The sequence below is a fragment of the Mrakia frigida genome (genome assembly GCF_051309035.1).
Source record: "Mrakia frigida strain ATCC 22029 unplaced genomic scaffold BDY24scaffold_9, whole genome shotgun sequence".
Classification (NCBI taxonomy): Eukaryota; Fungi; Basidiomycota; class Tremellomycetes; order Cystofilobasidiales; family Mrakiaceae; genus Mrakia; species Mrakia frigida.
Window position 1 is genome coordinate 378,071 of NW_027481272.1, and position 22,047 is coordinate 400,117.

At 54.7% G+C, this 22,047-nt stretch overlaps 5 protein-coding genes across 5 annotated transcripts; 4 read left to right on the forward strand and 1 right to left on the reverse strand.

Moving 5' to 3' along the window:
- The first annotated feature begins 119 nt into the window (after positions 1 to 119).
- BDY24DRAFT_383634 (GDSL/SGNH-like acyl-esterase family found in Pmr5 and Cas1p-domain-containing protein) lies at positions 120 to 2,511 on the forward strand. The gene is made up of 7 exons (XM_076639697.1): positions 120 to 221; positions 353 to 732; positions 842 to 1,320; positions 1,414 to 1,664; positions 1,769 to 1,825; positions 1,924 to 2,046; positions 2,163 to 2,511. Exons 1-6 carry the CDS (start codon positions 154 to 156, stop codon positions 2,009 to 2,011), a joined length of 1,323 nt encoding a protein of 440 aa, XP_076498240.1. The 5' UTR covers positions 120 to 153; the 3' UTR covers positions 2,012 to 2,046; positions 2,163 to 2,511.
- Positions 2,512 to 2,517: 6 nt separating this feature from the next.
- On the reverse strand, positions 2,518 to 5,915 carry BDY24DRAFT_282440 (P-loop containing nucleoside triphosphate hydrolase protein). The gene is made up of 16 exons (XM_076636978.1): positions 5,672 to 5,915; positions 5,544 to 5,567; positions 5,362 to 5,470; positions 5,045 to 5,290; positions 4,939 to 4,972; positions 4,641 to 4,859; positions 4,555 to 4,562; positions 4,186 to 4,470; positions 3,972 to 4,075; positions 3,855 to 3,899; positions 3,710 to 3,733; positions 3,448 to 3,640; positions 3,200 to 3,325; positions 3,037 to 3,125; positions 2,818 to 2,952; positions 2,518 to 2,701 (listed from the first exon to the last, which is right to left on the reverse strand). The coding sequence occupies exons 1-16, from the start codon at positions 5,862 to 5,864 to the stop codon at positions 2,625 to 2,627; spliced, it is 1,911 nt and encodes a 636-aa protein (XP_076498241.1). The 5' UTR covers positions 5,865 to 5,915; the 3' UTR covers positions 2,518 to 2,624.
- Positions 5,916 to 8,322: 2,407 nt separating this feature from the next.
- On the forward strand, positions 8,323 to 10,750 carry BDY24DRAFT_282455 (MATE family efflux transporter). Its single transcript, XM_076636979.1, has 12 exons — positions 8,323 to 8,510; positions 8,581 to 8,619; positions 8,725 to 8,785; positions 8,882 to 8,969; positions 9,060 to 9,243; positions 9,333 to 9,519; positions 9,591 to 9,654; positions 9,742 to 9,783; positions 9,864 to 9,920; positions 10,009 to 10,063; positions 10,171 to 10,242; positions 10,334 to 10,750. Exons 1-12 carry the CDS (start codon positions 8,369 to 8,371, stop codon positions 10,519 to 10,521), a joined length of 1,179 nt encoding a protein of 392 aa, XP_076498242.1. The 5' UTR covers positions 8,323 to 8,368; the 3' UTR covers positions 10,522 to 10,750.
- A 512-nt stretch (positions 10,751 to 11,262) lies between these two features.
- RRP7 (Rrp7p) lies at positions 11,263 to 12,421 on the forward strand (the record flags this gene model as incomplete). The annotated part of the gene is made up of 2 exons (XM_076637335.1): positions 11,263 to 12,218; positions 12,307 to 12,421. The coding sequence occupies 2 exons, from the start codon at positions 11,263 to 11,265 to the stop codon at positions 12,419 to 12,421; spliced, it is 1,071 nt and encodes a 356-aa protein (XP_076498243.1).
- Positions 12,422 to 20,499: 8,078 nt separating this feature from the next.
- On the forward strand, positions 20,500 to 22,021 carry BDY24DRAFT_383645 (uncharacterized protein). The gene is made up of 5 exons (XM_076639698.1): positions 20,500 to 20,779; positions 20,860 to 20,971; positions 21,069 to 21,201; positions 21,290 to 21,685; positions 21,799 to 22,021. Exons 1-4 carry the CDS (start codon positions 20,535 to 20,537, stop codon positions 21,568 to 21,570), a joined length of 771 nt encoding a protein of 256 aa, XP_076498244.1. The 5' UTR covers positions 20,500 to 20,534; the 3' UTR covers positions 21,571 to 21,685; positions 21,799 to 22,021.
- Positions 22,022 to 22,047: the final 26 nt, after the last annotated feature.

Sequence of the window (22,047 nt, forward strand, 5' to 3'; positions counted from 1 at the left end):
TATTGAAATCCTACAATCTCATGCTGGTCGTCAATGACCGTGATCGCTTGGTCTTCTCCTTCGCAACCGACGGCGTCTCTCCCGTCTTGCGACTTCATCGCTCCCTCTTCCTTCAACTGCGACAACCGACCCTCCTCTCCCTTCCCTTCTCGTATGGCTCGGATCTCGAGAGTGGGACTCGCCTGCGTCGCTGCTGTTGGAATCTTGCTCTTCCTTCTTTTGTGAGTGATTAAGACGATTCACTAGAGTCGGGCCGATCGTTTTCTTTGGGCGTCGAGCTCACCGTTTTTTCATCCTTCCTTCCCTCTTTCCCCTCCCCTTCTTCTTCTGTCGACTCGACTTGTATATGTAGACCAACTTCAACTCTCGACCTCTTCATCACCACCTCCTCCAGCACCTCTTCTCCTCCCCTCCCAGCAACATCGCTCGAACCTCCTCCTCTTCCTCTCAGCCCTCCGACAATCGGACGATGGACCTTGCCTTCTCCCTCCTCTTCATTCAACTCCATCTCCTCCCGCTACGGCCTCCGTACTCCTGGAAAATGTTTCGTCCCTCCTTCTCTCGGTATCGATCGGTCGGAAGCAGAGCACATCAAGCTCGAAGAGGAGAGGTTCAACGAAGTGGGCAAATGGGAGTGGACACCTTCGAGCGGTCGACCGTTGAGGGGTTGGGACGTGCAGGAGGTTGTTGGGAGGATGATTAATAGTCCGAGGGGAATGGTTTTGGTAGGAGGTGAGCGCTCATCAAAAGTTTTCTTGAATCTACATAGTACAAGAGAGAAAAAAACAGAGAACAAGAACGAAAGGCTGACCCGCGGTTCCGCCTCCCTCCCTCTTCGCAGACTCCCTCACCCAGCAACAACACTCCTCGCTCCTCCTCCTCCTCAACTCCCACGCAACCGCTCCTCCGCTTCTTATCACTCAAACTTTTCACCACGCGCCCAAGAACGGAACCTCCCTCTCCCTCTCCCGTCTCAACCCTTCTCACCCTCTCGTTCCCCTCCTCCGCTCAACCAACCCCTTCGTCCCCTTGGAACGCTGGTCAGAGCCGATCGTGTCCTTCTACAGGCACGATCTCTTGCTCTCCGAACCCGAGTTAAGGGATCTGTTGGAGAGGGAAGGGGTGGTTGCAAAAGGAGAGGAGTGGGAGGAGAAGATGGATTCGGCGAGGGAGGACTTTTGGAGTTGTTGGAAGAAAGGAGAGCAGGAAGGGTGGGAAGGGATGCAGAGAGATATAGTAGTGTTGAACTCGGGAGCTCATTGGAGCGAGAGGACACTGGGGGTGAAGCAGCAGTTGATTCCGAAAGCCTTTAGAGCAATGGTACGTCGCCGCGTCGCGTCGCGTCTTCCCCTTTCTCGTTTCTCATTTCCTTTCCTCATTCTCTCCTTCCCATTTCTCGTTTCAAAAAAACAGGTCAACCTCCTCCTCCCCAAGTTTCTCTCCCTCCCCAACACCCTCCTCCTCGTCCGCTCGACGTCGACGCCTCAGCTCAACTGCGAGACGTACCCCTCCCCTGGTCCACCGACTCCGCTCACCGAGGAGGATCCGCATCCGAGTTGGGGGTGGGGGACGTTCGGAGAGCTGGATGGGATTTGGGAGGAGGCGCTGAGAGAGGAAGGGGGGAGTAAGGGGTGGATGAACGTGACGGAGATGAGTTGGTTGAGGTGAGGATTAAACAGTACTGTCGCGAAGCCTTCGACGCGTCGTTTTCGAGGGCTCAAGCTGAACCTTTGCGTTCGTCTGGGTTTTTTTTTTTTTTTTCGTTTAGACCTGATGCTCACTCCAACAAGATCCTCTCGGCGACATCGAGAGATTGTTTGCATTGGTCAGTTTCAGTCATTTGGTGTTCCCTTTTTTCGTCGCGTCGTCTTTTTGGCTGACTACTTGTACTTTTTGATGGTTCGTGCTGGGATTCGGATTCAGGTGCGTTCCGATCGTGCCTCACTGGTGGAACCGAGGGATGTGGGACTTGCTGGGATCGTTGGAAGCGGAGGTGGGGAGGGACAGCTAGGGTCGTCTCGGTTCGAAAGCAGGGTTCTGATCCTCGTAAGTCCTCCTCTCTGCTTTCAAAAAAAAAGAAAAGCTGTCAAAAGATTCCCAAACCTGACACAAGCCGACGCTTTTCCCTCTTTCTTTTTGGGGGCTTTCCCACTCCTAAATAGTCTACCAGAACCTCCCCACCCATCTTTGACGTTTCTAAACTCGACGCGACGAGATCTGCTGGCCCGAGGATCGCCTCTTTCTGGACCTCTTCCTTCATCAGGCTGCAACCATGCACCAGGACGGACTCCAAAAGAAGACAGTCTATGTACCTCGTTGGGTAGATGATGGGACGAGAGGGTCGATGTTTCGAGGACGCTGGGATGAGACGACGAAGGACGGATCGAGGAAGGGAGAGAGAAGGGGTTCAGGCTCGAGTCTTCACCGAGGCAGATTGATGTCTACGAAGGGAATGATCACAGGAAAGAGCATTAAGTAGGAGGTTGAAACGTAAAATAATAATATTAAGCCAAGTTGTAACAAGGGCGAGAAACGAAACCGAAAGCGAAACCCGGAACGGTCGATGATCTAGTCTAGAGAGCGAAAAACGAGAGGAGAGTAGAAGAGAAAAACAAAGCTAAAATCTACCACTTCCTGATGTGCTTGAGAGCAAAGTACAGAGCGATTCGGTAGATGACGATGATGGAGATGAGGATTCCGACTGCAAAGGAAGAGAAGGAGGGGGGAGACGAGAGTCAGCGTCCGAATTTGAAGGTGGAGGGAGGAACAAAAAAAAGGAAGGGAATAATTCAATTAGAAAGAGAGGAAAGAACTCACCCCACTTCCCGTACGAGACGTCTGCGATCTCGAGGTAGACGAGAACGTCCCTTCCCGAGAGGAGGTTCCCGCCGAGGGTGGAAGGGTAAGGGCAAGCGGCGTCGGAGCAGTCGAAGGTGAGTCCGTCGAGATCAGCTGTCGAAGGGGAGAGAGAAGAGCAGTACAATCGAGGTCAGTCGAGGCTCGGAGGAAGAAGGACTGGAAAAGGAGAACACTCACAGTTGGCCAGAAGCTCGAACGAGTACTTCTGGTAGTTCATCCAATGGAAAGAGTAATACCAGAAGCGTGGGAGGTTTCGAGCTTTCAGGCTGAGGAAGGAAAGACAGAGGCGGCGAGGTCAGCTTGATGCTGTCCGACGGGTTTCGAAGGTTCCTGAGCTCACAAGTATCCTCCGACGCTCATCCAGAACCCGTTGATGAAGGCAGCGATGGCGAGAGCGGCGATAAAGACGGGCAGGAGGGAGGCGACGAGGATGACTTGAGATTCGGCGGCGTAGAGGGAGAGGAAGCTGAGAAGAAACGAAGAAACGATCAGCATGGTCTCCGGAAAGGGTTTGACTCTAGTCGTCGAGAGCCCCAGGAGGTCCTCGAAAGGGCGAAGAAAGCTTGCTGAATCGGTCGTCAAACTCACAGGATGCCCAAGAACCTGAAAGCAGCTCGTCCTCCGGGGTGAAGTCCGACGGCCCAGTACATGATGAGGACGAAGAAGAGGGAGCAGGCAAAGAGGAAGGGGATGCTGATGATGGTGTTCGACAGGAGGAAGGGAAGAGTTCCGTAGAGACCGTTGGCACGCTCCTTCCTGAAAACGGCTCGCTCTTCGAGGACTGAGAGAAAAGAAGGAGAGGTCAGCGAGAGGATCGACGAAGACGACGCGGAGAGGAGAATGGGCTCACATCCAGGGATACCAGCGACGGACACTGTGGAAATTAAGGAGCGGCAGTCAGTGTGGGTTTGAGAGGAAGAAGAGAGAGAGAGAGGGAGAGTGAAGCACGGGGTTGAAAGAAGAATAGAGGGAAGGAGAGCAAAGCTGCTACTCACTGAAGGCCAAGAAGGCGATGGCGTAGAAGTGAACAGACAATCGATCTGAAGGAAAGAACACCGACCGTCAGTACAGTACGGAACGCGTCGCGAAAGAAGGGGAGAAAGGAGGCTCACCGTTGATTCGACTGGCATCAAGACCGATTCGGATCCAGATCAAGGCAATCATGACAGCCATTCCAACGTACATCCCTCCTCGAATTCCGTAAGCGAGAAGGTTCCTGAGAAAAAACGAGGAAAGGAAAAGAAATAAAACCGAGCGTCAGTCAAAGGAACGTCGAAGTTCGACGCGTCCCGCTCTCGAACCAGAAGCAAAACCAAAGAAACTCACCTCGAGTAGTTCTTGGTCGTCCTCTCGGAAAGAACGTAAGTGTTTCCCCAGAGACTCTCCATCTTCCCTCCTTTTCCCTCCTGGTTCTCGTGCTCGATCATCACGTCGTGGACGTTCTTTCCTACGACCTCAGAGGACTCGTCGGATTCGGTGGCGGTGACGGTCGAGAGGTAGAAGGACCTAAGGGAGTCGGCCGTGCTTCGACTGTCGGCCTTGTCGTTTTCGTTGGAGGCGGAGTCGGGGGACGCGAAGTCGGTGTTGAGCAGATCCATCACGGAATCGGTGCTGTAAGCGATAAAGAAAGGGAAATTAACGGTGTCAGCAGAGGATTCGGGAAGCGAAGTGATGAAAGAAGGGAGATGGACGAACGGGTTGACCTGGATAACGGGAGACAAAGAGAGGAGTGAGTCAGAGTCGAGTTGAGTCAAACGAGGCGAACAGGGCTGGTCACTCACAAACTTTCCGACGGGTTTCCCGAATCCAGCCAAGAAGCCGTCGAGGTTCTCCATGGGTCCGTTGTAGCAGATCTGACCTCCAGTCAGAAGGAGGAGGTCGGTGAACTGTTTGCAGGTCTCGAGCGAAGGTTGATGGATCGAAGCGACGATGATGATTCCCTCCTCCCTTGCGACCCGTCGAACGGCGAACATGACTTCTCGAGCGGAGGTAGAATCGAGCTAAGAAGCAAAAATGCCGGAAGGAAGAGGTCAGCGATGCGTCGAAGAGAGGGGAAAGAGAGCAGGGAGAAGGACGAACACCCGAGGTTGGCTCGTCGAGGAAGAGGACACGACTGGATGGAAAGAGGGGAGTGGGAAAATCAGTACAGTTCAATTCGGACGAAACGATGATGGTGGCGACTCACGGGAAAGCGACGAGAGAGCAAGCGACGGAAACACGTCTCTTCTGTCCTCCGGAGATTCCTCTCGAGATGGGAGTTCCGATTCGAGTCTCAGCGCAACTCGCCAGTCCGAGAAGGTCGATGATCCTGTTGACTCGTTTGGCGACGAAGGATTTGGGAGCTTTGGGAAGGGAGAGACGAAGAGAGTAGGCGATGGTTTCCCGGACAGTGAGAACTCCGAGCAACGCGTCCTCCTGCTCGACGAAGGATCTGTGAAAGACGAGAGAAGCCGAATCAGCACCAAGACTCAAAACAGGTAGGTACTACGAAATCGAACTCACGAGATCTTGAGCATATCCTTGGGACTGAGAGGGCTTCCGTTCAAGCTCATCGAACCTTCAGGTGCGAAGGTCTTTCGAGTCGACATGAGGTCGAGGAGAGTTGATTTACCTGTCAATGCGAAGCCGTTATGATTAGCTCTACAGATCTGGAACACTTCGGAAAACGAAAATCTGCCACTCACCAGCTCCAGACGGACCCATGATCGCTAAAATGAAGCGAAGCGGGATCGAGATCAAAGTCAGCTTCCTAACTTGGTTCTGCCCTTCCATCCTTCCGAAACCTTAGACCTCAGAAACGTCTAGCACTCACCCAGAAGTTCTCCAGCCTTCACTTTGATGGAAACATCGTTGATGAGCTTCTTCTCTCCCGCCTTGGTCTTGATGGTGTACGAGAGGTGAGAGAACGAGAGCGAGGATCCTGTGAAGCTCGAGGAGGTGGTCGTGTTGGTTTGAGCGTTGTCGAAAGAGACAGGCTGGCGCAGGGGGATGAGGTCGGTGGTCATGGTGGAGAGCGATAAGAGTGGAGGCTGTGGGAGAAGGGTAGGAAGATGGATGAACGAGAAGGGAGGGAGGGAGGAGAGGTGAGCTCGACTGAATGCTGAATGCTCGACAAGATTCTATCGCACTCACGTTTGGATGTTCAAAAGGATAAGCTTGAGTGGGAGGGGATGGTTGTGGTTGAAGGTAGACCTCCTTCTTTGTCTCTGGAATTCCTTTTGAGGAAAACAAGGATGGGGGAATGAAGCATAGGCCGCAGAGGTCCTGTCCCCTCTCCGACCCATGGTTGTTTCCGAATCCTGGCCCTATGGAGCAGACGGCCTTTCAAGCTACTACGATTGAAGCGATGATCAAGAGAAGTCAGCCTTGTGGAACGACCGAGGTGGGCGTTTGAGGAAAGGCCGGAGTGAGGAGCCAAAGTCGAAAGTCGAGCCAGGGTCAATGGACTTCAACGAGGGCTGAACGAGGGAGGTTGGACGAGACGTGACTGACCTTTTCAGCAGTCGCGTCAAGTTTTTTTTCAGTCTGATCTTAACCATAGTCGATATCTCGTTGGGCGTGCGTGCTTCAGGCCTCGGATAAAATTATCGAAGATGTACAATCTTTACGCGATCCTCTTCAATGACGGCCAGAGCTTTGAAGCTCGAAACTTCTTCCCTTCCCTCCAACGGCCTCCTCCCTTCCCCCCAGCCAATGTCTTCTTCCTTCCCTCACTACGCCTCCTATACCTCCTCCCTCCTCGCTACCTCCCCCAGTAATCGTCCGAATCTCCCTTCCGATCTCGAAGCTCTCAAAGCTCGAGGAGGAAGTCGCCAACCTCCTCCTCCTCGCCTCAGCCATGGAGCACACGGAGAAGGCAGCTCTTCCTCACTTTCCAACTCTCAAAACGGACGAGGACGTCGCTCAGTAGACGAGGACCGGAGCTTCGTTCTCGACGAGGAGAGTCTTCTCTTCCCAGATACCTCGCCGGTGAGGGATTCAGGAGGAGGAAGGGCGACCTCAACCCCTCGCTACGGCTCGACTCTCGAAGGACGTCGAGCTTCTCACGGCGCTTCTTCCAACGAAGCAGGAGCTCGAGGACGCTTCAGGAAGGAAGCACCCCATCTCAACTCCATCCCAAATACCCCAACAGACTCGTCCCCAGCACTTTCCTCGCCGACAACAGCGGACTCCTACGACGAGGATCGAGCAACGTCCTCCGAATCAGCAGGGGAGTCGGGACTCACCATTCGAGGTCGCCGGCCGTCAAATCTTCCGAGGGTTCTGGAGCCTCTGGTCTTGCTAGCCGAGCAAGGGGGAGAGACTGCTGAAGAGGAGGAGGAGAGGGTCTTGGGAGCTCCTGGAGGAGGAGACTCGGGGGGAGAGGCCCATCGAGATTGGAAGTTGGCTGTTCGAGTGAGTTTGCTGCTCTTTTTTCTGGTTTCTTTCGAAGGAGAAGGTATCGAAGAGTGTTGGTATCGAAGGAGCTCGAGGAAGGGAAGATGCTTGCAGATCTTGAGCTTCCATCGAGGTTCTCTTTGAAGGAAGGAAGGAGAACGGTTGAGCTTGGACTGCTCTTCCGAATTCTCCTTCAAGGGTCTTGCTGGATCCTAGGGAGTCAGATACCTCCTGTTCCTTCTAGGCTTGAATGCACGCACATACTTAGACCCCTCTGCTTCCAAACCCACTCGATGGATCCAGAGCAAGAGCTCAGGGAGCTGCTCCTTTGTCTTGACCTCTCGACTCGCTTTCCTCTCCTCCCCTCCTCTCCTTGTTCTCCTCGAAGCTGACTTCGTTTTTTCGTCGCGTCCTCAGGCCGAAGCCAAAATTCTCATCTACACCACCGTTCCCATCCTCTTCACGCAAGCGGCTGAGTACTCTCTCATCCTCGCCTCGGTGAGCAACTCTTCCTCCTTCCCTTGACCGTCGTGCAAAGCTCATGAGCTCACACGAACGTTGCTCCCTTCCTTCTCTCAGGTCGTATCTATCGGTCATCTCTCAGTCGGTCCTACAGATCTGGCGGCATCTTCGTACGTCCTCTCAGCTCGTCTCGAACTCGAACCTCCAAATTCTCTGTTTGATTTCGTCCTCGCTCACCTCCGGTTTCTTGCGTGCTTTCTTGCGTCGCGTCTGTCCTTTTGTCCTCTTCCTCCAGACTGGCTTCGATGACAGCTTCAGTGACTGCCTTTTCAGTCATTCAGGGTATCGCTTCTTCGCGTGAGTCTACTTCCGCTGCTCATTTTCAAGCGGAGCAGCTCGAGCTGATTTTCTGCGTTTCGTTTCTACCTCCTCGTTTCTTCAGTCGACTCGCTCCTTCCAGCCGCCTGGACCTCGGACGACCCAACGAAGGTCGGACTCTGGGCTCAACGAGTCTCGATCATTGTTGCTATGGCGTGTGTTCCTATGTACTACGTGAGTTATCTCCTGATTCCTCGTTCGACGAAACGGTTGAAGCTGATCCTTCTTCGACGCGTCTTCCTTTCAGGCCTGGTTCAGAGCCGAAACGATTCTACTCTTCCTCCGACAAGGTATGCAGGATTCCTTCATCTTGTATGATCCTGCATGTACGAAGGCTCACCTTCCTTTCCTACCTCTTCTTCTTTCAGATGCCATCGTGGCTGAAAAAGCCGCTCTGTATCTTCGCTACCTCTCCATCGGAATCCCTGGTTACGGTTCGTCGCGCTCCTCCCTCTTCTTTCCGCCTTCTTAATCGAGAGCTTACCTTTCGTGCTTCACTTTCAGCTGGAAACAGTATTGCGAAGAAGTATTTCCAGGCTCAAGGCGAGTGAAACTCCCTTCCTCTCGATCTCGACGCGTCTCGCTAACCCTTTTTCTCGTCACCCGCCATCCCTCCTCTCTCCTTCTTTCTACCTTATCCGATTTCAGGCCTGATGAACGTCCCAACCGTCGTTATCCTCATCGTCGCTCCCATCAACATCTTCCTCAAGTCCGTCTCGTCTTCGTTCTGACCTCTGCTTCTGATCTCCGCGTCGAACAGTCGAGTACTGACCTCCCCTCCCCTCCTTCTTTCTTCTCCGTCCAGCTGGCTATTAGTGTATGGTCCTATCGATTCGATCCGTCTAGGCTTCCGAGGTGCCCCTCTCGCCACAGGTCTCTCGATGAATTTAGAAGTGCGTTCTCGTTCCGCCTCGTCCCCCTCTCTCCCTCGACCTCTCTCTGTGGATACTGACTTCCTCCCCTTTCACTTCACATCGGCCTAGTTTGCTCTCTTTCTTCTCTACGGTCGTCTATGGTCGGACAGTGCTGCTTGGCCAGGCATGAACTGGAAAAAGGCGTGCAAGGATCTCGGAACACCTCTCGGCCTCGGTATCAGCGGAATCGGGATGGTCGCTAGTGAATGGTGGAGCTGGGAGATTGTGACTCTCGCTGCTTCGATGCTAGGTGGTACGTTCGGCGTTTCGCTTCTCTCTCTCTCTCTCTCTCGATCTCGGAAGACGCGTCGTTGACTTTGCTTCTCTTCTCTCCCGCACCAGCCATGGCTCTCGCCACTCAATCCATCCTCCTCATCTCCTGTTCCATAACCTACCAGATCCCCTTCTCTCTCTCCATCGCCACCGCCGTTCGATCAGGAAACCTTCTCGGAGCAGGTCGAGGATGGGAAGCGAAATGGACGGCGTGGGTTGCGCTGGGATTGTCGATTGTGATCTCGGTGTTCAACAGGTTCGTAGAGTTGTCTACCTCCTCCTCGTTCCGAATTTTGGATACTGACATACTCATCTTCTCTCGTTCAGCACAATCCTCCTCATCGTTCGTCAACGGTGGGCGTTGCTCTTCAACGAAGACGAGGAAGTTCGAGTGAGTCGATTTTCGGTTTCTTCTCGCATCGCTGCCTATGATTCACCTCGATCGCTGATATCCGCCTTCTCTCCCATCGTTCTTCAGATTGAGGTAGCAAGGATCCTGCCTTACGTCGCCTTCTTCCAGGTCCGTCTTCAATCTGCAGTCGACCCTCTGCGTCGTCTTTCCGAGCTTTCGTCCTGACCTCCTTCTTTCGCATCTTTCAGCTCGCCGACGGACTTACTGGAGTCGCCGGAGGAATCCTGCGTGTGGTTGGAAAGCAGGTTCGTCGTTCTTCTCTTTGCGCAACGCTCGCTCGCGTCCCGTCGAATCGCACTGACCTTTCCCTCTCTTTTGTATCGCCCTCGACAGACTTTGGGAGCTGCTCTCAACCTCTCGAGCTACTACATTCTCGGTCTTCCTGTCGGTGAGTGTCGGCTTCGAGCTCCTCTTTCGTTCGAGAGGGAAGAAGCGGAGTGTCGACTCGAATGAAACGAGACGCTGATCTTTGCTTCCCCTTCGTCGTTCCTCCAGGAATCTACCTCTGCTTCGAGAAACACTTTGGGATCCGAGGTCTCTGGATAGGTCTGAGTATCGCTTTGTGCTGTGCGTCCCTCCTTCCGTCCTTCTCTCGACGCGTCGTCCTGCTCACCTCTCGTTTACTGACCTCTCCTGTTCCTCTCTCCTCGTTTAATAGACTCCTCGGTGCTCTGCAACTACATTGTTTTCCGAACCGACTGGGATCGAGAAGTCCTTCGAGCTCAGGATCGACTAGGGTTGGGAGGAGGGAAGGAGGAGGAGGAGAGACGACCGTTGCTGATGAACGAGGAGATCACCGAGGAGGAGGAAGAGGAGGGCGTTGCAGGGAACGGGGAACGATCCTAGACCTACTCCTTCGCTCAAGGTAGATATTGCATTGCTCTTGTACCATCTTTGTCTGTGATGGGAAAGGAAGGACAAAGAAGGAGGCGTGGGCCCGTCGATCTTTGGGAGAGAAAACGCGCTCGAGCTGTTTTCCCTTCCCCCTCAAAAATGTGTATAGAAGGAAACCTCTCCGAGGACATGTCTTGACAACACGGTACTAGCCAGAGTTACGGCTCCCGAGGCTTGGAAACGAGAGGCCTCTGGCCGTTTTAAAAAATAAAATCGGCACCTGCACCTCGCAGACCTTGAGCTCACCTTTCCTTCCCCCAACTCCCTCCCTTCTCCCCTGCTCGCTTTTCAAGCCAGATCCCTCACTTCCCTTCTTCCAGGACAACCTCAAGGTCTCATCCTCCCCGACTCTATCCAAAGGCTCTCCAAAAGAAGCTGCATCCAAGGTGAGTGAAGGAGGAGCTGGATGCGAAATTTGGGTGAGGGAAGGTCGAGGGGAAGAGAAGGCCTGTAGGCTAGCTTCTAACCGCTCTAGTGGCGAGCTGGACTATGAAAGCGGAAACCAGAGGAGGATTTTCTCTCTCCTGTAGCTTTCAGGCTGTCGGCGAAGGATCAGGACAGAAGGATGAGCTTGAAGAAACGAAGGAAGGAATCGAGGAGCTCAAGAATCCTCCCTTCTCTCCTCTTGCTGACCTGCATCCCTCTTCTTGTCTCCTCTCCTCTTCCCAGATCGCTAGATCACACCCCCTGAAGATGGCCAAATCTACCTCGAAAGCCTCAACTTCGGCTTCCGTCGCTGTCGCCTCTCCTTCAACCTCGTCTGCTCCCAAACGAACCTCGCCTGTTCAGCTCGGATCCTTCACCGTCCTTCCCGTCACCTACCCTTCCACTTCCCTCCTCAAAAAGTCAACTACCCACTACCTCTACATCCGACCCAACGTCCCCTCGGCTTCGGCCTCAGCTTCCATGACCGTCGACGACGCAGAGGCGGAGGAAGGTCGAACCCTCTTCGTCGCCAACCTCCCTCCCGATGCGACCGAGGAGAACCTGAGAGCTCTCTTCGGAACCGTTGGGCCTATCGAGGAGATCAAGTTTGGAGCTGGAGTGAAGGAGGTCAAGGTCGAGGAGGCGGAAGAGACGGATTCAGAGGAAGAGTCAGAGCAGGAGTCGGAGGAGGAGAACGAGGACACGCCGGCAGCTTCAACCTCCAAACCTTCCAACAAGAAGTCAGCTCCTCAACCCAGAGCTCCTACCATCTCCCCTCTCTTCTCCATCCCTCCCACCCACTTCCTCCCCACCTCCACAAGCGCCAAAATCACCTACCTCTCCGCCCTCTCCCTCACCCGAGCTCTCCTCCTCCCCACCTCCAAAGCGCGACCCTGGCCCACCTCCTCCTCCCCTGCAGCAGGTCTCTCGCACTACCTCGCTCAACACGCCATCCTCCGACCACATCTCTCCCAGGTCAAGGCTCACGCCGACTCGTCCCTCGCTCACCACGAGCACATCAAAGCTGCTGAGCTCGCAAAGATCACCAGGCAGGGACAGGAGATCGTCGACGAGGATGGATTCACCTTGGTCGTTCGAGGTGGAAGGTACGGAAGGAACTTGATCGGTGGTGGAGTTGGAGTGGCTAGTAAGAAGTGGGATGACGTGAAGGAGGAGGAGACTGGAAGGAAGAAGAAGAGCAAGGAGTTGAAGGACTTCTACAGGTTCGTTTTCGTTTCTCGCCGCGCCCTTTCTTTCTTCCTTTGGACGTCTCCTTCTGACGCGTCTTCCTTTCTCTGTTCATTTCCACAGGTGGCAGCTGAGAGAAGCCAAGAGGGAGGATCTCGCCAACCTTCGATCCAAGTTCGCCGCCGACAAGGAGAAGGTCGAGAAGCTCAAGGGATCGAGGAGGTTCAAGCCCTACTAGTCGGCTCGTCTACTTCGATAGCATGGCTCTGTGTCTTAGGTTCTGCCCAGTATCGCGAAAGAGAAGTCACGAAAGCATAGCAGATCGTAAATCAGAGAGGCAGCGAATAGAGAAGAAAGAAGGAAAGAGGGAAAGAAAGGAGAAAGACGACTCTGACGCGTCGAAAGAAACGAAGAGAGACAGAGAGAGAGAGCGATGCGAGTCCGGTTGGAAAATAAGTGTATGTGAGAGAGAAAATGCAATGCAAAGAGAACGCTAAAGAGTTTACTACCAATCTATTCGCCAACCGAACGAATGTTCTGGAGCTTGGTGAGAAGCTCGGAATCCAACCCCTTGAGCTTCGGTTTCCCGACGATGGAGTCCACTGGGACTCCGTTCTCTTGAGCGACAGGGACGGGTCGAAGAGCCGCTCGGTTGGGCGTGAATCCTCCTCCTCCTGGAGTCTTCCGGGGGTGGAGAAGAGCTCGACGAGGGGTCGCCGAAGAGGGTGCTGGTGGCGAAAGGACCGCTGCCGTTTCTGGGTGTTGCTGCTCCAGCTCTTGAGGACGAGATCGTTTGGTTCCGGCGGTGATGGAGGGGAAGGATGGGTCCGAGGTAGATGGGAGGGAGGAAACGTAGGTGAGTCGAGTGGGTTGACCGACTCCTGGCGAGAGGATCGAGGAAGGAGGAGCTCGTTCACCGGAGACGCGACGAGAGGAAGCGATGGGTCTTGAGCCTGAGTTGGGAGTAGGTGAGAAGAGAGAGGGTGTCCTTCGAGCTGGTGGGATGTCCGAGTGGGAGTAGGAGGAGGAAGATGCGGCGGTGAAGCGAGATGGGGAGTTGGAGAGAGCGGCGATGACGGGGGAGGAGATTCGATCCACCCTGGACGTTGGCCTGACCTCCTTTGCTGCCTCGAGCTCGGCGAGTTTGAGCTCTGCTGCCGAGAGAGCGGCCGACGTCTTCTCCTGCTTCTTGATGAGCTTCTCGTGCTTGATGTTGACCCTCTTCATATCCTTGTGAAGCTGAAGGAGCTTGTCGTCGGCTCTGAGGAAAGGAAGAAACTTGCATCAGCAGAGCTTCGAAACAAGAGGCAAATCGAAGAGGGCAAGTTTACTCACTCTTCGACTTCCATGGACTTCTGCTCGAGAAGAAGGCGCTGATCTGAAAAGAACGGAAAAGCAACAGTCAGTTTGAGAAAACAAGAAGATCGAGAGGAGAATCGATTCAACTCACTCTCGAACATCTCCATGTCAACAACCCCATCGGAACCTGACGCGGGAGCTTGAGCCTGAACCTCTTGAATCTCCACCTGCAACCTCTCGACCTCCTCGAGGTAAAGAGCCTCCTGCTGACTGCTTCTCGACTGAAGATCCCGGAGCTCAGCTTCGACGGCGACGAGCTGATCCTTGACGGCGTTGGAATCAGTGAGAGCTCGAGCGACGACAGCCTCCCTGTAAGAGAGAGATAGGAAGATGATCATCAGCTTCAAGGTCTTTGAGACAGAAAGAACAAGGAGACGAAGGCTCACCTCTCGTGGATCCGAGCCTCTGCGACCTGCTGAAGACGATGCACCGACTCCAGCTCTTCGACCAGCCTAGTCCTGCCTCCCTCCAACCTCCTTGTAGCTTCTTCGACCTCAATGATTCGAGCGTCACGTCCAGCAAGCTCCGATTCGGCGATGGTGAGTTCATGGCGAAGATCGTTGACGGCCTGCTCTCGAGACGACTGTTCGTGCCCGTTGGATTCGAGTCGAGAGGAGGTCTCTTCGAGGGAAGCTCGTGCGGATTGAAGGTCGGTCTCGAGGGATTGAACTGTTTGAAGAAGATCGGCCTTGGTTTGTTCGGTGGTTTGGATCTCGGCGGAGAGGGAGTCGACCTTGGTTCGGAGGGACGTGACTTCTCGAGCGTGCTCCTCGACGAGACGAGCCTGCTCTTCTCCGGCGTTGGCGACGAGACTCCTGGCGGCGGTTTCGGCTTCGACGAGAGAATCGTGGGCTGCTTGAAGGGATGCGACCTGGGCGAGGAGGCTCTCGACGTTTGAAGAGTGGGATCCGAGCTCTTGACGAAGAGAGGTCTCCGTCTCCCGAGCCTGGGAGAGGTGGATGAGCGACTCCTCCTTTGAGACGACTGTCGATCGAAGTTCCTCTTGGACGTCCGCGAGTTGAGCCTGAAGTCGATCCTGTTCTCCTCGGAGGGACTGGACGAGGAGAGTCGAAGCCTGCTGATCTCCTCGAACCGACTCGAGCTCCTCGGCTTGTCGACGAAGTTCCGAGATCGATCCTTCCTTCTCCTCGACGACTGCTCGAAGATCCTCTCCCTCCTTCGTGAGCTGAGCGACGAGATCCTCCGCCTTGACGAGATCCGTTCGACACGTCTCGAAGAGATCCAGTTCCTCCTGAGCCTTCTGGAGAGCTCCCTCCTGCTCGACTCCGGCCTGAGTGAGCTGCTCGTACTCGGTCTGGAGAGCTTCGAGCTTGCCCTTGAAGAAAGCGACGTCGGCCTGAAGACCATCCTTCTCCTTGAGCAACGACTCCTCGGCGTTCGAGCCAGCGACAAACCTCTTGTTGAGAGTCTCGATCTCCTGCTGAGCGAGGTGAAGTTCTCTGCCCTTCTCCTCTGCCTCTACGTGAGCTGCTCCAGCGTCGGCCGTGAGTTCTTCCATGTCCTTTTCGAGCTCCTGGACGACCTTCTTCTGCTGCTCGAGCTCGAGTCGAGTAGCGTTCAACGCGTCGGCGGTCGACTTGAGGCTCTGGGAAACTTCCTCTTCCCGTCGACTGAGGGATGCGAGCTTCTCTTCGGTGTCCTTCTGGTGAGAGAGGAGTTCGTCGGTCGTAGACTTGAGTTGAGATTCGGCTGAGGCGACCTGTTCGACGAGTTCGGATTCTCGAGCGGTGAGAGCAGCGATCTTCTCTTGCTGCTGAGAGATCTCCATCGACCGTTCTTCGAGGAGGATGGAGTTGTTGGCGACCTGCTCCGAAAGCTCGACTTCTCGTTGGGTGAGAGCTGCGACCTGCTGGTTGACCTCTGCGACCTTGGATTCCGACGAAGCGAGCGACTGAGTGAGGGCGACGACCTTCGCCTTTTCGTCGAAGACAACGACGACCGTACTGGCGAGCTCCGTCTCGTGAGCGGTGATATCCGAGGTTGCCTTTTCGAGGGTAGTCTGAAGCTCGAGGATGGAGTCCGTAGCGGTCTGGAGCTGGGCCTTGAGATCTTCCTCGGCTTGGAGTTGGGCGTCGAGTTGAACCTGTTTGGCGTCTCGAGTTTCGTTCGACTCCTTGAGTTCGTCGGCGAGGTCGACGAGGTTCTCTTCCGACATCTACGTGGGCAAGAAAAGAAGTAGAAAGGTCAGGATGGATCGATTGGAGAGAGAGAAAGAAGCAGGGAGGCAGATGAACTCACAGCGATCTGAGCCTTCTGTCGAGTAATCTCGTGTTGCTGAACCTTCACAGTCTCGGTCCTCCTCTGAAGTCGAGCCTCGACCTCCTTCATCTCCTTCCGAAGCGTCACGAGAGCCTCCTCGACAGGGAGATCCGAAGACGACGCCAAAGCTTCGAAGTGAGCTCGCTTCTCCTCCAGCGCGTCCCTCTCCCTGGTGAGATCCTCGACTTCCTGGATCTTGACTGCGACGTCCCCTTTGGTCGTTGCGAGTTCGGTTCCAAGGGTTTCGGCGGCCACCTGAGCGGATGAGTGCTGCTCCTGAACGACGACGAGCTGAGAGTTAGAAGCCTCGAGCTGCTGGACGAGGTCGGCGGTGCTGGTTTGGAGAGCGAGAAGGGTCGCCTTGGACGCGTCGAGCTGTTGCTGAAGATCCTCCGAAGTGTTCAGAGCTTCGAGAGCGATGCCGGTAGCTTCCTCGGCGGTTTGCTGGGCGACCTCGAGCTCCTTTCGAGTCGTAGAGAGAGCAGCGAGAGCGCTCTCGGTCTCGTCGGTCTGAGGGCAGGCGATGGAAGATGGGAGTCAGCGTAGCTCCGACTTGTCAACAAGGCAGTATAAAAGACTCACCGAGAACTCGAGAGACAATCGCAGCTCATCCTTCTCAGCGGAGAAGGCATCCCTCTGACCTCGAAGTCGAGCGACGGCGTCCTGAAGCCGTTGAACCCCATCGAGCTCCTCTTGGGAAGGCTGATAAGACACGAAAGTGGGCGTAGGAGGAGTAGAATCGACCACGAGGGAAGCTGCTGCCTCCTCTGCTGCCACTCGAGCAGCCTCGACCAAGGTAGCGATCTCCCTCTCCTTAGCCTCCAACGACGACGAAGCCGTAAGAAGCTCGAGCTCCTTCTTCTCCAACAGGTCCGAGACCTCCTCCTCTCTCCTCTTCATCTCCTCCTTCGTCGAATCGACGGATGTTCGCAGCTCGACGACGACTTGACGGTGCTCCTCCTCGATGACCTCCGAGTCCATCTTGATCTTCTCGAGCTCCGTTCGAAGCGAGTCGATCTGTTCTCGAGTGACGATGAGCTGGTTGTCTCGGTCGTCGGCTTCATTGGCAGTGGATCGATCTCGAAGCTCGTCTTGAAGTCGAGTGATGTCCGCTTCGAGTCGTTCGACGTCTCCTTCGAGTTTGATGCACGATCCGATGGCGTCGCCCTTCATGATCTCGAGGGCTTCCAATCGAGATTGGGACTCGGAGGCTGAAGCTTCGGAGGTAGAAAGTTGGAGTCGGAGGTTGGTGGTTTCGTCTTGAAGAGAGGAGATGCTGAGTCGAAGTGTGGTAATCGTCGCGTCGAGAGACCTGAAGAACGAACGAAGAAGAACAGCGTGTCGGGTCAGTCAATCTAGTCTCAAACTAAGATGAAGGGGTGCTAAACTCACTCCTTCTCCTCTTCTAGCTTCATCGACCTCGAGGCCGCCAATCCATTCACTTTCGCCCTCTCCTCCTCCAAAACCTCCAAAGCATCCTCCAACTTCTTCCCCTCTCCCTTCTCCTTCTCCAACGACTCCTCTGCAGCCCTCTTAGCCTCCTTCAATCCTTCCATCTCTCCAACTTCCTTCTCCCTCCTCTCTCCCAACTCCCTCAAAGCAACCTCCAACTCCTCGACCTTCTTCTCAGACGACGCAACCTCAGCGACCTTCAACTCCAACGACCGCACGACCTCCTCCAGTCGACTCTTCTCCTCCGAGAGATTCCTGACGGCATCGGTGTGCTTGTCCGTCGAGGCGAGAGCCTCGTCCTGTTGTCGAGAGAGGTCGGCTGTGAGACGAGTGACTTCGGTGGTGAGTTGGACGACTTGAGCTTGGGATTCGTCTCGGGCTTGTTGAGTTGAGAGGAGGTCGGCTTCGAACGCGGTTCGTTGAGAAGTGAAGGCTTCCATTTCTCCCTTGTAGATCTGGATAGAAGGTTTCGAAGGAGCTAGTCAGACTCGGAGAAAGAAGCGACAGGGAGAAGAGCAGACCAAGCGACGAACCTCGAACTCAGCCTTGACACTCCTCAACTCCGCCTTGATCGACTCCTCCCTTCCAATTCCATCCCCAACCTCCCTCTCGAGGTCGTCGATGGCAGCCTGACTCTTAGCAAGATCCGAACGAAGTTGATCTCCAGCTGAACGAGCGACCGAGAGTTCTGTTTCCAGTCGAGCGATCTTCTCGTTGAGGGACGACGACGACGAGTTTTCGGGTTCGAGTTCGGAGGCCGTTCGAGAAGTGGGAGAGGATGGCAGAGGGACGTTGTTTCGGAGGGCTGAGAATGGGCAAGAAGAAGAGGGAAGAGAGCGTCAGACGCGTGCAAGAGGAGGAAAGAGAAGAGGAGCAGACGCGACTCACAAAGGATCTCCCTGTCCTTCTCCGCAACAGCCTCGTCACTAGCAGCCAGATCGTCCTCGAGAGTTTGCTTATCCCTCTTCAACCTCTTCAACTCCTTCGTCATCCTCTGCAGCGCAACCTCCGCCTCTCCCTCTCCCTTCGAATGCAAGGACTTGTCCGACCCCGATCTCGATATCGACATCGTCGAAGCAGCGGCCAACGAGCTCGACAACTTCTCCTCCAACTCGACGATCCTAGACTGGTAGTTCTCAACCATCTCGTCATGCTTCGCCTGATCCACTCCAGCTGCAGCGGCTCCTCTAGTAGCAGGGCGACTCGTCGTCGCAGCCTCCTTGACCTCCTGCACCTCCCTCTCCAACTTCTTCTCCCTCGCCTCCAACTCCTTGATCCTCTCCTCCCTAATCCTAACTTCCTCCCGTCCCCTCTCCACCTCATCTTCAATCTCCGCGACCTTCCCTTCCAACCTCTTCACACCTTCCACCCGTTCCCTCAGTTCCCCTTCCAACCTCTCCCTCTCCCTCTCCCCGGCCTTCTTCACCTTCTCCAACTCAACCCCAGCACTCGAGCCCTCTCGCACTGCCACCCTCAGACCGTCCCTCTCCTCCTCGGCTTCTTCAAGGCGAGAGGAAATCGAGTCCATCTCTCTCTTGACGTTGCGTTCGAAAGCCATCTTTTCGTTCTCCAGGCGGAGGACGAGTCGTTGGGAGGTGGTGAGTTTGAGTTTGAGAGGTTCGAGATCTGCTTCCGAAGAGGAGAGGGCGAGTTCGAGGGAGGAGATTTGGGCCTCGAGGGCTGTGATGGTGGAGGAAGACGCGTTGGAGTTGGAGTTGGATCGACGGCGAGAGGAGGGAGGAGGAGGAGAGGGTTGACGAGAGCGGGAGTTGGTGTTGGAAGGAGGAGGTGGGGAACCGAAGAAGCCTCGGGAGGAGGATGCAGAGGCTGAGAGGAGGGCGGACTGGAGGAGCCAAAAAAACGGGAAAAGGGGTGAGCAATGAGAAGGAAAGAAAACAGAGACAAGGAGAGGAACGGGACTGACGCGACTGTCTTCCTCGAGCTTCCTGTTCTGCGACTTGAGAGCCAGGACCTGGTTCTCCAGATCTAGGATCTTGGCTTTGGGATTTCCGTTTCGAGAGGACTGCCAAAGACGAACCGAACGGAAATTATCAGCTACACTCTCTCTTTCCCTACGAAACGAGCTCGTCGTCGACTCACCTCTCCTCCTCCAAACCCACCACTCCCGAACCCACCACCCATGCCCTGAGTAGCTATCCTAGCTTCACTCTTGGCATCCTCTAGCTCCTCTCTCATCCTCCCCGACTCCTTCTCCAACGATCTAATCTTCTCCTCGAGCTTGAACTTGTCCTGTTTCAAGGAAGCGAGTCCTCCTCCGTCGACTTCCCAACGAAGTTCGGCTTGCTTGACTTCTTTCGACGAGGTTGCTGCTAAGGCGGAGGCGTCGTGAACGGCTCGATCGGCGTTGGCGAGTTGGATCTTGTAGTTTTGGAGTTCCTGGAGGAGTGAGAAGGGGAGGAGGGAGAGGGAGGTGAGCTTGAGTCGATCTAGGAACGAGCGGCGAAGGAGAGCAGAGAAGCGAGCGAGAACATGTATGTAGACACGAAACACTCACCTTGGTTGTCTTTGTGAGGGCTACTTCGTTCTTGTTGGCTTTCTCGGCTTCTTGTTGGAGCTGATATAGAAGAAACGAGGGAGGAAAAGGTCAGCGCGAGCTCGAGAAGGGAAGGAGGTCGACGAGCTCCTTCTCTGCTCCCTCTCTCGTAGGAGTCGCCCATCGAATGAGCTTCTAAAAACGAGAGGGTCTATAGACACATGCAAGGGTTTATGGGCTTCGAAGTTCTGCCCTCCCTTGTCTTCTAGGAAGCTCACTCTGCCTCTCTCCTCTCAAACAACAACACCTCTCCTTCCCTCCCTCCCTCTCCTCTTTCTCTTGAACTCACCCTGTACAAAGCTTCATCCCTAGCTTTCTTGATCTCCTCGAACGCTGCTGTAAGCTTGAAGATTTCGTTTTGATAGGATTCTACTTGAATGTCTGAGGGAGACGGAGGCGAAAAGGGAAGGGAAGGAAGGAACGAAGGAAGGTCAGCTCGCAACGAACGCGTCTTTCTCCACTCTCTTCCTCTTGAACCCACCTTTCTGAGCCATCTGCCTCTTGAGAGTCTTGAGTTCCCTCTCGAGACCATCGCTACCGATATCCATCCCGTGAGGATAGAAAAGAGAAGGAGGGAAGAAGGAAAGGAGGAGGGAGTTGTGGGCGAAAGGGCACTCTGCGTCGAAATCGGAATCTCGAACGAAATCAACCTCGCCTCTCTCTTCCCTCCCAACGCCTTCGACACCTTGAGAGGAAAATCTTCATCATGTCCCGACTAGCCTCCCTTCGAGGTCCCTCCACTCCCTCCCCTGCTTCTGCTCGAGCTTCTCCTCCCCTCTCGCCCACCTCTCCTACGACTCGCCTCTCCGCCCTCGACCCAACTTCTTACCATCGAAAGATTCGAGCGATTCTCGTAGAGTTTGAGAAGGCGATCAAGGACTGGGAAGAAGTCGTTCTTATGGATGGATTGAAGGCTGGGAAGGCTTGTGTAGATGCTAGGACAGAGCTGGAGTGAGTGAAACATCGAAGGAGAGGAAGGAGCGGAAGAAATGAGCTCGAGCTCACCATTTTGTTCCTCCCTCTTTGTATAGCAACCTCGCTTCGAAACCCCACGAACCTTTCGCCTACTCTCCTACTCCAGGTTCTCTTCTCTTCAGACTCTCAAACGGTCAAGCAGATCTTACAGTCGTTCTCGGGAAACTCGTGGGTCTCCTGCCCTTCTCCTCCTCAACCTCCCCTCCCCCTTCATTCCTCTCTCTCTCTCTCTCGCTGACCGCCATCTCCTCCTTGTATATATTAGGACAAACGCCTCTCCAAAATAGCCTCCTTGACCGACGCGGCCGATTCCCTCCTCCTCGAAGCCATGCAGGCCAAAGGACCCTCCTTCTCCCAAGCGACTCCCCTCTGGACGACCTGGTCCTTGTCTCATTTCGGTCAGTGTCTCTCTCTCTTTCTCTCCCAACCACCATCACCATCTCACTCACCCATGAACTTCCTCCTTTACGACCTCTCCTTCTACAGTCCAATCCCTCCCTCCGCTCCTCTCCCTCCTCCTTCACTCCCACTCCCACCTCACCCATCTCTCCTCCCTCCTCCAATCCCAAAGCACTTCTTTCGAACAAGGGAAAGCTGCTCTCGAGAGCTGGCAGAGGGAAGCGTACTGGGAAGGAGGAGGGTTCGGTGGGGAAAGGAACGGGGAGGAGAGGAGAGAGTGGGAGGAAACGATGAGCGTCGAGGTCAAGATGTGGGAGCTTGGGTTCGGAAACGATCAGGCGAGGGGAGTGGGAGGAAGGGGTGGTTAGGTGTGCTGGCGGTGAAGGGACATATATGTTCTGGTGCAGCTGAGATGGGCAGGGGAGATGGGAAGGACGAGAGAGGGAGGGATGAGAAGAGAGGAGAGGAGGTTTTTGAACTTCTGTGAGTCCTCTTGCCGCTCGTTCTTGGTTCTCATTCTTTGGCAGTCATCGCACTGGTACTTCCATTGCTCAATGCCGGAGCTGCTGACTTACCCTGTTCCTCCTCTCCCCCAGCTCTCGCCGTTGGCGACTCGACTCGACCTGCCTTCGACGCGTCGTCACGTCGTCCCCAATCTCCCTCGGCCCTTCAGAGTCGCTATATTCCTTTGAGATTACCCCAGAACGGAAGGTCTCACCCTCGTAGGACAGAAGAGTCGCAAATAGTCTAGCACTTCGGTGAACCGCAAAAGCGGACGCGTCGTCGTCGAATTCGATGCTCTTTTCCCTCTTTGCCAAACAATTATCGAGCATTTCTGCACCAGC